The 14,989-nt window shown below is 42.1% G+C and overlaps 1 protein-coding gene across 3 annotated transcripts in view; it reads left to right on the forward strand.

Annotated features, from left to right (window-relative positions):
* Positions 1-14,989, forward strand: part of SLC25A21 (solute carrier family 25 member 21) — a 222,351-nt gene that overhangs the window by 202,137 nt on the left and 5,225 nt on the right. For 2 of the 3 annotated variants that reach the window (XM_080979239.1, XM_080979241.1), the window contains 3 exons: positions 3,771-3,830; positions 6,300-6,407; positions 12,148-12,312. In XM_080979239.1, coding sequence (XP_080835365.1) covers positions 3,771-3,830; positions 6,300-6,407; positions 12,148-12,312 — 333 coding nt within the window. The remainder of the gene's footprint in view (positions 1-3,770; positions 3,831-6,299; positions 6,408-12,147; positions 12,313-14,989) is intronic. The other variant, XM_080979240.1, reaches the window with a different exon arrangement.

The raw sequence follows: 14,989 nt of genomic DNA on the forward strand, positions 1-14,989 counted from the left end.
TTTGTAAGTTTACTCAAAGTGAAGTCTCATTGACTTCAAGGAGACATACGACTCCCAGAGCTTTGCGTATAGAATTTCAGCCTTTCAAAGCAATCCACTGAGCTCAATAGGACTTATTTCTGAGTACAAACATATTGTAGGGTTATTGTCCAAATTAACTTTTCACAAGTGTTTGTAGCACGGTTTTTAACATAGAATCCTACACTGCATTCAGGGAATTAACTTACCATGTTGTGATTTATAGATACATTTTTGAATACTGCAGTAGGACCAGTTTTCCATGTGCTACGCGGTGTAAGGTGACATGTTTCATAATGCTTGTGCTTCATCCATTTGGAAATGTATAAAGGAGATTTAAAATCCCATCCGTATACAAGTCATCTTACATGAAAAGTTGCTTTGGCCTTAGGCACTGACCCATCCACTGAAGTATCAAACTCTCCCCATGCCACACCCCACCCCTCACCAGCTCCACTTCGCACCTTCTCTAGTGTTTTTGCTCGGTTGGAATATGTCTTTGAACTCTGATTCTGCCTCTTGCTTGCCAGGGTAGAGGATGGAGAAGGGTGTGTAGAAATTAGCACAAGGGTAAATTGCTCCATCCACTTTTCCCTCTAGCCCAGGCTTCCTCAACCTCGGCCCTCTGGATGTTTTGAGACTACAATTCCCATCATCCCTGACCACTGGTCCTGCTAGCTAGGGATCATGGGAGTTGTAGGAAGCCTGCTCTAGCCCCACCCACCACTGGCACCTGTCCTCCAGAAGAAAGACCACATTGAGGGATGCTTCAAGCATCTGCAACTGGCCCAGTACTCCATACTCCTGTGGACTTAGTGTCAAAGGAGAGTTAAATATTGGGAGAAAGGTATGACAGAAGCCCTGGTAGAAATTGTTAGAATTCCTGCTCCATGATTGCAGTCATGGGATTGTTGTCTATCTCATGACGGTATATGTTTTGACTCCACAGAGTGGGAAGTGACGTAGACAGGATGTTTGTGTTACTGTGTTCTGTGAAGTGGGACTATTGTCCTTTGTTCTTTTTCTGTTTGCTGTCTGATGCTAGAGAGAGAGGGAGCCATGTTGCAGTGCTCCGTGTGTGTTAATATGTAAATAAAGTAGATTAGCCAAAATGCTGAGTTGCTGAGGTCTGTCATGCAAACTGCGAAGACTCTGCAGATCCCTAAATGTGCCGATGTCTGTTGGCATCGGTTGCTGTGATGTTCAGGCAGAAGAAAGCTTTTGAAGCTCCCGAACGATCGACCAGGAAGGAGGGAACATGCCAGTCAGGCATGTGTCTCTACCAGGGTCCTACTTGAGTGTAGGACGAGCTCCTGACAGAAATATGGTAGGGTGGAATGCTTCTTCCAAGGGTACCATGTGTGAAACCGGTTTCAAATGGGGTTGAACTGGAGCAAAGGGAAATGTTACACTTTACAAAGCAGCCTGAGCATGCTGAAAAGGAGAATTGCACCAAAAACTATGGTTCTCAAGGTCTGAGCTGGTGCTCCGCAAGAAGGCACTGGCAGTTGCTGCAGGTAGACTCCCTTACACCCTCCAAGGACCCCTTCATTGGATGTCAATGAAAACAGTTCTGCTCCAGGGTACAGCCATGTTGCCAGCTGCTGAGCAGTGTTACCCACTCAATGTCTTTTCTCTGAAATTTTAAATGTAAGGGTCATTTCTGAATATATCCCGTGCGTGTGAATGCCATGGTATTTTTTATCGCACTAGGTATCCTCAAAATAGTGCTGGCAGCAGTTGTCAAAGCCAGAGAATAGTGATAGGAAATAACAGATTCAGCAAGGAGAATCATAGAATCGGAGAATCGGAAGGGATGGCAAGGGTTATGTCGTCCAACCCCCTGCAATGCAGGAATCTTAACTAAGGCATCCATGACAGATGACCATCCAACCTCCAAGGAAGGAGAGTCCACCACCTCTGGTGGGAGTCCGATCCACTGTCAAACAGCTCTTACTGTAAGACTCGTCTTCCTGATGTAAATCCTCTACATCAAGTGGATGGAGAAACTCCATCCTGCAGGCCAAATTTGGCTTGGTGCAACTCCCACTTTGGCCCACAAGGCCATTTGTGATGGCAGGTGTGGGGAAGAGAGAGACATGGCTGGTACAGCTATGCAGCCGAGTTCTCTGCTGGGTACTTGGTCGTGCAGATGTACCCAGAAAGGAGTGTTGAAGTTACTGTTCCAGTCTGCTGGATCAGTTGTGTGGCTGATTTTGCCATGAGAATCTCCACACAGCCAATTGCTGCAGAAAGCAGCTTTGCTTACATTTACCTCTACCCCCACATGCCCATGGAGTGTGATGGCTTGGGGCAAGTCTCCCTTCCCACTGCAGGACCACATTCGAAATGTCATACAAGAGTTTGGGAGTGGGGAACTAATAAGGGTGTGTGTGTTTAGTGTGCAAAATGTGGAACTGAGAAAAATTGTGTGCAATTGGAGAGCTGATAACGTACAGTGTGAAAAATGAGAGGAGAGGAATTAGACATGTTGGGTCTGTGTGTTTATTCATCACCTAACCAAAGGCTGTGACAGGGGCAGCATGTAAGCATGTGCACAAATTTTGTAAGGGAAGAATGTGCTCAGTTTCCATACTTAAACTGCCAAAACCATATTAAAATACCTTCTTTGTGGCCCGAACCACATTTTTGTCATCTTTGTGCAGGTAATGCTTCATCACATGCTTGCAAATGCCCTTAAATTACTCCTGGTTTGGCACCTGTTAGTTACTGAATGGAGGCAGATCCATGAATGAATCATTTCTGTATTATGGATAAGCTCTCCTGACTCTTAGGCAGAAATTGCCACTGGTACATAGTGTAAGCAAGGAGCAAAGCACTATTTGTGTTTATTGTATTTCCTGCCCCCCTTTTTAGTGTGGGGGTTTCTAGTGAGAAATTTGCACAGTTGGAAACTCTGCTTTTAAAAAGTTATCTGGGGATCCGGAGGTGGAAAAGTCCAGGTTCAAGCAGCCTTACACTTGGGTACCTCTGGATCCAAACCATTGTTTCGTTTTGGTTCTTTAAAAAAACAACCCAATAGCGATGGTGATATTTAACGTTAATACTGTGCTTGATCCAATAACAATGTTCTTACCAAGTTTTAAAGGAATGATTCCTGTACCAAAGACTGGAGCAATTTTGAATTGTTTTGTCAACTGCTCAAATCATAATAGCACAGTATTGCTGATCTCAACAATGATGGATTTTGCAAGTGTTGGTTCAGTCTAAGTTGTTTAAACTGACATTCAATGATCATAAGAAAAAGAGAAAACTGCCCTGTATTCACTATCTGGAATAAGGAGGAAAGCTTTGCACTGTTTGGTAAGGAGCAGTCTGTTCTTGGCACAAGAAGCTACACAAATGACAAATGGTTATTTGATTTTTGAAGAAGTTTGGAAAGTATTATTATTTTCTTTCTGGGCTAAGAGGAAAGAAGACATTGAGATACAAGGCTGCTGTAATTGGATTGAGTGCTTGGTATCTGTATGTATGTGTATATATGTGTGTGTGTGTGTGTATATATATATAGTCTGAATATTTCTAATATATGTTTAAGTGATATGAGAACAAAATTTGCCTGATTCAAATTTAACCAAAGCCCTGTGTGTAGTACTAATCACTCAACAATGGACCACCAGATCAAATCATTCTCTTTGTCTTTTGTTAGACCAATAAAGGTAAACAGTTTTCTCTGATAAGAATCTCTACTCCATTCTTGAGTTTTAAATTTCACTCTATTTACTTTCCAGTTTTTCACCTTTGAACAATACAAGAAATTACTAGGAAATGTTTCACTGTCACCAGCACTGGTAAGTAGGGTTATACACTCTTGTAATGGGAATAGGGAGATTTACTATAGTTCTTCCTCCTTCTCCTTCTCCCCTCACATTGATCAATATAATGAAGTAGGTTGAGCAAAGACACATGTATGGAGGGACAAGTCAGAGAGAAAAGAGAAAAATTGGGTTAGATCCATATGCTTTGTGGACTAGCAGAAAGAACTTTTGCTCACACACAGTGGAAGAGTAAAACGTCCTTCCAATGGCAGCCCCTCATTAATTTTGGACCTTGATAGGGGACTTTTCAGAGAGGGTCCACATGAAGGAGGATCTTTGTATCATTGTGCAAGTGCAGCTGCTGCTCCTGCCAGTCTGGATCCCACCCTCTTTGTTTGTGCAAAATATGGAAGAGAATTTGTGCCTGGAGATCTTTGGGCAGGATGCATCTCATAGATCCTAGGAACTTGGCCACCCAGGAATCAGTCCATGTGACTTTAATGCTGTTATCAAAAAGCAAATTGGAAGAGTGCACTAGCAAAAAAACCAAACCAAAAACTCCTGATTATAGATTTCTTGGTTAAACAAGTTATAGGATTGGAAGCATTTCTGGAGTTTGGCTCTCTCAGTGGAAGTTTTGTGACAGGCATATTTTTGCTCGCCATATATAGGAAGAGACCTTTCATTAGAATTTGCATAATTGGCCAGCGTGATATAAAGTCAGCATGAAAACACTGAGTTATTACTATTCTAGTTATTGAATGCATCTGTTATATTACTGTTATTACATTGTCCTTGAAGGTTCTCTCTTTCTCCCTTTCCTTTTCTTGTGGACTGCCACTTTTCCCAAAGATCATGAGATAAATCCTTAAAGTTGCCACATACCTTTTTAACAGTGAAAGCTCTGGTTCATTTTGCTTTCTAGGAGAAAGCAGTATTTTGCTGTACAGCATTCTTTACTGCGCTTCATAGACTATGGAATACTTCTCGTGTTATAAAGCCTTGGCAGAGGAGACTGACAGTAATGATTCAAGGGCTTTTCGGCAAGGAGATGGTGAAGGCAAACAAGAGATGTACCTGAAGTCAGGCAGAATGACTCTAGATCTGGCAGAGTTCACAAAAAAGAAAACAAATTTCCCCCCAGCAGATAAAAAGTTGGTTTGGGGGTCTACAACATCTATATTCCATCATAGATTTGAGTGTGTTTAAACCCATTGATTCCAGTGGTCTATATTTTGACCCAGCCCACTTCAAATCAACTGATTATATTTCTGCACCTGTGGTGGCAATGGACTGTGCCATTATTGTATGCATATTGGTATGATGATTATATCTGGCTGTATGTCACATACAACTCATGAGCTTATTCACTCAGTATGTTGAAGAATACTGGAAGCTGATTCTGTTTTACTTATGAACTGCAGGGTCTAAAGAGGCCAGCACTGTATAATTCATCTTTACTCAGAAGCAAGCCCCAGTGCATTCAGTGGGTCTTAGCAGCATGTAGTGATTTCAGCCTCTGCCACACACAAACACTTCCTCCCATGCTCTGCAATTTCTCTATTCTTCCTCTAACCCCATGTAGAGTCAGAAGCTTTTCCAGAAATGAACTCTCCTCCAAGATTCAGCTGTCTTTGGAGGAGCCAGAGAATTCAGAAAACCCACTGCAATCAAAATGTATTGCATGCTTGGAAATAATATGAAATAGAAGTCCACTGAAATCAATGTTCTTAAACACAGCTAAGGCTCTACTGGGTTATTACCAGACTGCTCAATATTAGGAAACGTGTTTTTTTAAAAAGAAAAAAGTTTTACTCTTAAGTGATTTTACTCTGTTTTACCGTATCAATGCCTTGACTGTCAGTTGCATTCTAATGAGGCCATAGCACCAACCAGTATGTTATTTGGGGTATATAAGTATTTGCCATCAATTACTAATACCTTACTTAAGTTGTTTCAGAGGTGAACTCTGCCTTGGAAAACGTTTCTTCTAAGAAACTAGGAAGCGCAGTTATTTAGTCCTGTGTTTTCTTTGTATTAGATTTACTACCTAATTAAGTCACTGTTTTATACTTCCCTGGTAAGTGGTTTTAAGAGCTGCCTTTGTGTCTATATTATACTCATAATAACGTGTAAATTATTCTTCACGAGGCAAAACTCTCCTTAAACAGAATGTCGAGGGCACGCTTTACCACATATGCACTTCTTAAAATCAGTCACAAAGCTTCCCCACCCCCATCTAGAGAGAATGTGTTGTTGATAGGACTTTGACATTTTATTTGGAATATTTGGAATGTGGTTTGTGGCTTTTGTAATTTCTTCTGCATGAACTGTCAACATCTAATCAAGGACGAAAGCTGTTTAGTAATGGTATACTACTGCACAAGGGTAGGTCTCTCGACTTTCATCATATCAGTCAGCTTAATGCTCAACTTCAGAATGTGATGTACGGGGATGTTTTACCGCAGTGTGCATGAAAACTGATTGATTTAACTCTTTTAGACATTTGCAGTTGCTGGCTTGGGATCCGGGCTAACAGAAGCAGTTGTGGTTAACCCTTTTGAAGTAGTCAAGGTTAGCCTCCAGGCAAATCGGGATGCTTTCACAGAGGTATGGTAACTGGAATATTTTTTCAATATGTTGGGAAACGCAAGTGCTTGGATAACAAGTATAGAATGTTAATCAAGAGCGAGCTGTAGGAAGAGGGGAATCTCTTGGGGCAGTTTAAAACAAGTGATGGTCCCAGTTTAAGTGTTGCCATTTCAAAACAGCTGGAGAAGTAAATTTGATACGGACGATGCGGTGGGAAATAAGTATTTGGCGGAGCCTCATCAATGTTCCTAGGGTATCCTTTGCTCTGTAATGGTCAGGAAATGGCATGGTACCAGCACAGAACAAAGGGAAGGGGATAGGAGGAAGGGGAGAAGAATAGAAAGGAAGCAGCTTTTTGTTTTAAATATATATCCTCTCTCTCTAAACTTTACAGTTCGAATGGTAAGCTTACAATTTGGTTTTTTAACATTATGCAGTAAATACCCCCCTCCAAAAAAAGTATTCTACTAACATGCTGAAAATCAACTAATAGAAGAGAGCATGAAGGTGCTCAAAGCCACAGTACATATAGACTCTTACGTTTGTTAGGCCAGAAGATTATGAGGCTATACCTCTGGAACACTGACTTATATTGAACCAGACCATTGGCCCAACTAGGTCATTACTGTCCGCAGAGTGGCACTCCTGGTAGGGCAGATCTGGAGCAGTGGTGGAGGAAAGGGGGTGCCGGCTGCCCTGGGTGTCATCACTGGGGGGAGGGGGTGACAAAATGACAAAAAATAAGTTTTAAAAAATCAAAATTGGGCTCATGAAACTTTTTAGTTCAGTCAACAAATGTAACAAAACGTGGTTGGCACTGGGCACCACACCACAGGGGCTGGCACTTACCGCGGGCCCTGCAGTGTGCCCGAGCCACACGTCTGGGAGTGACGTGGTGGCTTGGGTGCCTGCAAGCTCCGTGCTGCCTGAAATGGCAGCATAGGACTTGCGTCTGCCCTCCGCCTCTCCCTCAGCCACCCTACAGATGAGGGGGAGGTAGCAGAGAGGGTCCAGGCAGCATGTCCCACCCCATGGGCAGTGGTCACCCAGATGCCTGTGGGAAGCCCACAAGCAGGATTTGAGCACAGAAGTGCTCTCCCTGTTAGAATTCCTGATCCATGATTGCAGTCATGGTGTTGTTGTCTATCACATGATGGTATATGTTTTGACTCCACAGAGTGGGAGGTGACGGAAACATGATGTTTGTGTTACTTGTTCTGTGAAGTGGGACTATTGTCCTTTGTTCTTTTTCTCTTTGCTGTCTGATGCTAGAGAAAGAGGGAGCCATGTTGCAGTGCTCCGTGTATGTTTATATGTAAATAAAGTAGATTAGCCCAAATGCTGAGTTCCTGAGGTCTGTCAGGCAAACTGTGAACACTCTGCAGATCCCTAAGTGTGCCGGTGTCGGTTGGCATCGGTCGCTGTGATGTTTGGGCAGAAGAAAGCTTTTGAAGCTCCCAAACGAAAGGCCAGGAGGGAGAGAACATGCCAGTTGGGCATGTGTCTCTGCCAGGGTCCTACTCGAGTGTAGGCTGAACTCCTGTTCTTACAGTGGTCACCCAAGTACCTGTGAGAAACCCACAAGCAGGATTTGAGCACAGGAGTGCTCTCCCCTCCTGTGGTTTCCAGCGACTGGTATTCAGAATTGCTGCCTCCAGCTGTGGAGTCAGAGGATAGCCATCATGGCTAGTCACGCACAACCCGCAAGTGTCCAATAAAAACTGGGACATCCCATTTCTACCCATGAGAGAATAGCTGCCATTTACGTCGCCTTGATCTTGCACAATTTCACCCTGAGATCTCGTGTAGGGCTGTGATCTCATGTGGCACCCCAAAATGCACGGCTCAAAAAACCTGCATCCTTTTGGGCTCCGTGATGTCACATGAGTCACGTGACTCATGCAGGAACATGGACAGTAAGATGCGCATCCCGGTTTTAGGATTCAACATGTTGGAGGGCATGGTAGCCATTGGTGGCCCTCTCCTTCATGCATTTGTCTAACTCTCTTTTAAAGCCGGCTAGCTTGGTGGGTGTAGAGCAGTTTCTTGTTGGAAGACTGTATGGACATTTGCAACACAGAGTGGTTTGGGTAGCTGCTTTTGCATTTGGAGTCTTTCCTTTCCAGAGCACGGAGACCACCTGCACTTCAAGCACAAAAAGATAACCGAAGCCCCCAGCATACTTCACCACCTCCTTGCTGGAATATAGTTATTCTGTATGCCTTTTATTCAGGGCTCTTACTTAAAGAAACACATTTTCTTTACTTCAAATGCAGCAGAAATGAATCTACCAGCAAACAGTATGTCTTGACATGTTGGAAAATGCTCAAGAATTTTCTAAAGAAAACAAACAGAAAATTCCACTCCTCATTTAAATAAGTGAGATTTTTTTTTGGGGGGGGGACGTTTTCCGTACAGACTCATCTGACTTCGGACACTAAGGTAGCCACAAAAATTAAATAATATACCCAGCTTACGTGTAATAAGCAAATTGCAAACTTCAGAGTGAAGTGATTAACAGCAATACTACAGGGTTCCTTCCCCACGACTGATATCAATTATACTGAGACCCAGTTTGTATATCACAAATGAGAAAAACCGTGGCTTAACGTGAAAGAGGAAGCAGGCAGGTCCCCAGAGAGAAGATTTCAGTGCCTTTCCCTTGTTCCTGCTGCCACCACACTGCCCAGGGCTGTGCCATTGTTTGTTTGTTTGTTTGTTTGTAAATTCAAGGCCTCTGGTGCCTTCACCCCATGGTTATCTTTCATGGTTTTCTGCTGGCTACAAGTAGCAGGACAACCGCTGGTCATAGCTTTCCGCCTGCTAAGCAGAGCTCAGGACCTCCGCCAGCAGTGGTGCTCCTCTATGCCAGCAGAGAGGTGGCCATGCTCAATCCTACCTCTCTTGATCCATCAACATTTCAGAGGGTTATAGGATTGCACTCAGTCCCATTGAAATCAATCAGGTGCACTTCTGAATAGACAGGTATAGGATTGCACTGTCTAACTGCACTTCTATACTCACCTCGATATGTGATCCTCACATGAAGGGCAGTATATAAATTTAATAATAATAATAATAATAATAATAATAATAATAGCCCCACTGAATTCAACGAGACTCACTTTTCAGTAAAGATACATAGAATTGCACTTCAAATGCCCCCCTAACATAACTTGGCTCATGACACACATTTCCATAGATGCAACACATTAATCAAAGAATCATTTCCTGCCCCTTGAATTTTTATCATTTCTTTTCAGAACAATCTTAACGAGCTTCACAGAATCAGTTGTATGTTTTTTACATAAGGCTTTTCCAAATAGATCACTCCTGTTATTTATTGAGACTGCCTGCAGCATACTAAAATCATGGTCTGGACAGACCTAGGTAAATATTACCATAGCAATTTGTTTATATTGTTATGGTATTTGTATGCCTCTCCCTGGGCATTAAGTTCTTGCTGGGAAGTTTACAATAAAGCCCTATATTCTATTGCAGCCATATAGTCTGTTGTTGTGTGAGATTTGCTTTTTACTCTTACAAAGTGAATCATAGATATCTGTTAGATATATGTAAATCTGAGTGAAACAAAATATTAAAAGGAAATTCAGCTTGCTTGTCACCTGAATAAGCACTAACCTGGTGGGTTGGATATTATTTGGATCATCTGTTGGTCATTTTTGCTGGCATTTTGCAATGGGAGCTCATTAAACAAATAAGTGCATTGAAATCAGCACCGTTTACAAAGCAGTAGTCAAAATTGTCTTCATTTCCCTGTTTAAGCATCCTTGTGGAAGTCAAGTTTTGCCTTTCTAATTAAATATTTGACTACACAAAGGTAACATTAGTGAAAAGCAAAGTTAAGCAAGCAAACAATTGACAAGAAAAAATAATCTTTAACTTGGGGCTAAAGACATAACAGTAAAAAATGTTAAAAGCAATCTTCCACAGTCATGCATTGGAGTTTTAAAAGTTTAAGACTCTAGAAATGGTCACACACAAATTAGTTACACAGTTCCTCTAATCTGAAAGTATCCTCTCCCTGGCTGATTTAGAAGGAATGTTTACAATGGTTATTAGGAATATTTTTATAGGAAATTGATATTTTGTGGTTGTGGTTCAAGTGTAGTGTAAAGCAGGGGTAAGGAACCTATGGTCCTCCAGGTCTTGGTGCTCTCCAACAAGATAGGTAGACTTCCGATAAGTATCTTATTGGCCACCATGAGAACAGGATGTTAGGCTAGATGAGCCTTTGGTATGATCTAGCAGGGCTTTTCTTATTAGATGTAACTCCTGTTAGCCCCAGCAAACATGGTCAATAGTCGTGATGGAAGATGGAGTCCAACATTTGAAGGGCCACAGGTTCCAATTATTGGCTGAAAGTGTGAGATTTTTCAGATATTATAGTCAAAATAACCCCCAAATAAGCAAGAGAAGCCGAAGGAAGAGTCTAGAATATCTTCAATTGTTCATTAGAAATATATGTCTAGGAACAGGATTGTTTTTATCTGGCTTGTGATACATTTATTGCCTAGAATGTGAGAGTTTCCAGATCTTATAGTTAAAATAATCAAAACTAGGCCTCTGACAGTTCAGTATTATTATTATTATTATTATTATTATTATTATTATTTGGGATCCTTGGGATCCCTTCCAACTCTAAAATACTATGATTCTGATTCTATATTCTATGATTTCTTACCCACTCTTCACTATAAGGTCCCAAGGCAGGTTTCAACCATTTAAAATTACAATGCTAAAACACTTAAAGGAGATTGCAGTCTGTTGAAATTTTGGGAAGTTGGATAATTACAATGGAATGGTCTTGGTGGTGGGGTGCACGTGTTTGTTCTTATTTATTTATGATTATTACTTTAATTAAAAAAATTAAAATTTAAAAAAAACCAGAAGAGATTGCAGTCAAGAGAATAGGGTGGGTTCAAAATCTCTCTCCCACTCAAATGTCCGGTGCCAGGGTAAAGAGATGCACACCTTCAACATATGACAGGTGCCAAAGGAACTTCTGTGGGGAATGAATTCCACAACCTGAGGTCTGTCACAGATAAAGTCCTCTCCTGGGCCACCACCTCTTGAATTATCTCTTGAGAGGGTCCCCTCTGCCCATTGGTGAGAGGGGGGAGTTCTGCAAGGGATTTGCCCCAGAGTCAGTGAAGACGAGATGAAACGCCACACACCTGAATGCCTCTCTCTCCCCAAAATTTGGCAAGAGGGGCATGTTCCACTGCTTGTGGCAGTGGTGGAGTAAGCGGGGAGGTGCTTCCACCACCTCAGGTGGCTGCTTGTCACAGGGGAACTCACCCCACCATTTCCACCAGCAGCAGAACATCCCCCTATACACACACTGAGATGGACCTTTTTCATTGAAGCTTTTCACTCTGAGCTTCCCAAATGATGCTGAGCTCAATGGATCCATGGCAGCCTCTCGTGTTCTTAAGGGCGATGTAACAGGAGAGGATGACAGCCCTCCCTGACTGCTGTGCATGGGAGAACTTTCCTAGTTCATTCATGGATGTGCATGCATGTTTCTAAGTAGAGTTCAGAACAGATGCCCTTATATTCATTACCTATTCACATGTGCATCTGCTTACTTGGCAAATTATTGTATTTGGTTATATTTTAATATGGATTGGGCCATTTCATTTATTGTCTTCTACAACGGAGATTGGTTAAGCATCGAATTGGAAAAGGGGCTTATGGTTTATGGTTACTTTGCTTTTCCCCCCCTTCAATACAGCAGCCATCTACCTTTGCCAAAGCTCGGCAGATAATTCAGGCCAATGGTTTGGGACTCCGGGGACTCAACAAAGGCTTGTCTGCTACCTTGGGACGTCATGGAGTTTTCAATATGGTCTATTTTGGTTTCTACTTCAATGTGAAAAATATCGTTCCCGTCAGCAAGGTGGGTGCCTAGTTCTATAAAATAAGAAACATAATGTAGTCATGACTGAGACCATTTGTGGTTGATAGAGCAAAAGGCAGGGAGGTCAAAGGAAGGCATATCCAGTGACAGGCAGAGCCAGCTAATTCTAGTTTTGTCACCATCCTCCTCTTTCATGTTCAGAGGCAGAATATCTATGAATGTCAGATGTAGAATGAAGCAACAGAGGAATTCTGTTGCCCTGATGCCCTGCTTATCAACTTCCCTGGGGCATTTAGCAAGCCACTGTTGGAAACACCATGTTGAACTAGATCCAATAGTTTTTGGACTACAACTTCCATCATTCCAAGCTAGCAGGACCAGTGATGAGAGATCATGGAAACTTTAGTCCCAAAACAGCTGGAGACCCAAGTTTGGGAAACTCTGGACTAGATGGAGACAAGACCTCAAGCTAAAGATAAGGCAGAGTCTCAGTCACAAGTCCGGTTATCAACCCTATGCTTCTGCATTTATTTCTGCAGCACCCATTTTTTAGAAAACAAACTAATGATGCACACTAAGGAAGCAACAGGCTTGCCCAAAATTATGAAATGACTACAAGGCAGATTTGGGAGTCCAAGCCCCACAGCTCATTATCATTCCTTTAACCCAACACTGTATTGTGTTGTTTCCCTGGGAGGATATTTAACTTCAATTATGATAATGATAGGCCATAGGGCTTTAAGGGAAGCAACTAGTGTAATATAATACAGTGGTGCCTCGCAAGACGAAATTAATTCGTTCTGCGAGTTTTTTCGTCTTGCGAATTTTTGATCTTGCGAAGCACGGTTTCCCATAGGGTATTAACTGTTTTAAGAAAAAGGAAACAAACTTGCAAGACATTTTCATTTTTCGTCTTGCGAAGCAAGCCCATAGGGAAATTCGTCTTGCGAAGCGACTCAAAAAACGAAAAACTCTTTCGTCTTGCGCGTTTTTCGTCTTGCGAGGCATTCGTCTTGCGAGGTACCACTGTAATAATAATTTATTATTTATACCCCGCCCATCTGGCTGAGTTTCCCCAGCCACTCTGGGCGGCTTCCAATCAAGTGTTATAAACAATACAGCATTAAATATTAAAAACTTCCCTAAACAGGGCTGCCTTCAGATGTCTTTTAAAGAGAAGATAACTGCTTATTTTCTTCACATCTGAAGAAGAGGGCGCCACTACCGAGAAGGCCCTCTGTCTGGTTCCCTGTAACCTCACTTCTCGCGGTGAGGGAACCGCCAGAAGGCCCTCGGCCCTGGACCTCAGAGTCCGGGCAGAACGATGGGGGTGGAGACGCTCCTTCAGGTATACAGGGCCGAGGCCGTGTATCCAATTCCTAAACCATAGAGGTCCTAAAGCATATGCATCCTACTCACAGTGCATACAGGCCTATCATACAGTGACTGATGCTAGAGATCACCTGCTTCTTTTTTGTGGTGGCTTCGCCAACACTTGCAACGTGCCATGAAAACTCTAAAACTTGCAGCAGAAGTTCCCCTGCTGATAAGTCTCTCTACCAACTTGCTCATAATTTGTTCTATGGTTTCAGTATATAAAGCTTATGTCAGCAGCCTGGCAAATATGTTGGGTTGTTATTTGACAGTCTTCCAAAAGCTTCTTATAGTAAGTTATTATACTGCTTTTCCAATCCCCAAGTAAAATTGTTCCTTCCCCTTTTTGTCATGTATTTAACATACTGTATTCCCTACCATTTTTCCAAAACTTGCTGTGAACCCATCCAATCTTCTTAACAGGAAAATTACAAGCTCCATTAGCAGCTTATATCCTCTCTGATAATGCTGTAATAATATTAATTGAAAATTGCGCTTCTTGACATTTTAGCTAAAATAAACTATGTTTTGAGCTTTGAGATGTAAAACTGGAGCTTTTTAGTGTGGACAGACAGAATCTGGCCCGATCCCACATGTGGATTTTATGCCCATTTTGCTCCTTCTAAGAAATCTTCTGGCAATGTGTCGCAACAAATGTGCTCTGTATGTTACTATATTGTTTAGAAATTACGGGGTCTATTCTTGCTTCCCTGGTTAAAAAAAAGGGGGGTTTCTTAAAGTCATATTGTAAAGTACCTAAGAAATCCAGTATGACAGCGTTCGCTGGCAGCTCCCAGCTTTCACACATATGGGATTAGACTTTATTAAGGAAAATTTCACTTCCAAATAAACTAATTGAGCACTTTGATGTTCCAGGGTAGGAAGGCTGTCTGAGGAAATATGAACACAGTTGGATTGTCTCAGCCCATACAGAAAAAATGTTGTTTTAAGGCTGACTTTACAGCCAGTTTGTACCTTTTCAAATCAGGGCAAAATAGTCGGCTTTGGGAACAATGTGTTGTAAATTCTTCAGCCAATTAGCTTAGTGAGTTACTACTGTTTATAATGCACAGGGCGCTGCTGTCTGCTTTGCAGTTGCACCGCTGTTGGATTGTTAATAGCAGGAAGCCGTTACTGCTTAGTACAGTGCATCAGCTACACGTGAAACTAAATGTAAAAAACCTGGAGGGGGAAAGCAGCAGACTGAGATTAGCCTTTATTTAATTTAACATTTGGGGGTCCAACACACAAATGAGCATTTTAGTAGGCTTCATGGTGGAAGTTGCTGTCATTTGTAAAATATTCTGGCCAATTAGCTAATAGTGTGCTTGGATTTCTCCCG

The sequence above is a fragment of the Podarcis pityusensis genome (genome assembly GCF_964106645.2).
Source record: "Podarcis pityusensis genome assembly, chromosome: 1".
Classification (NCBI taxonomy): Eukaryota; Metazoa; Chordata; class Lepidosauria; order Squamata; family Lacertidae; genus Podarcis; species Podarcis pityusensis.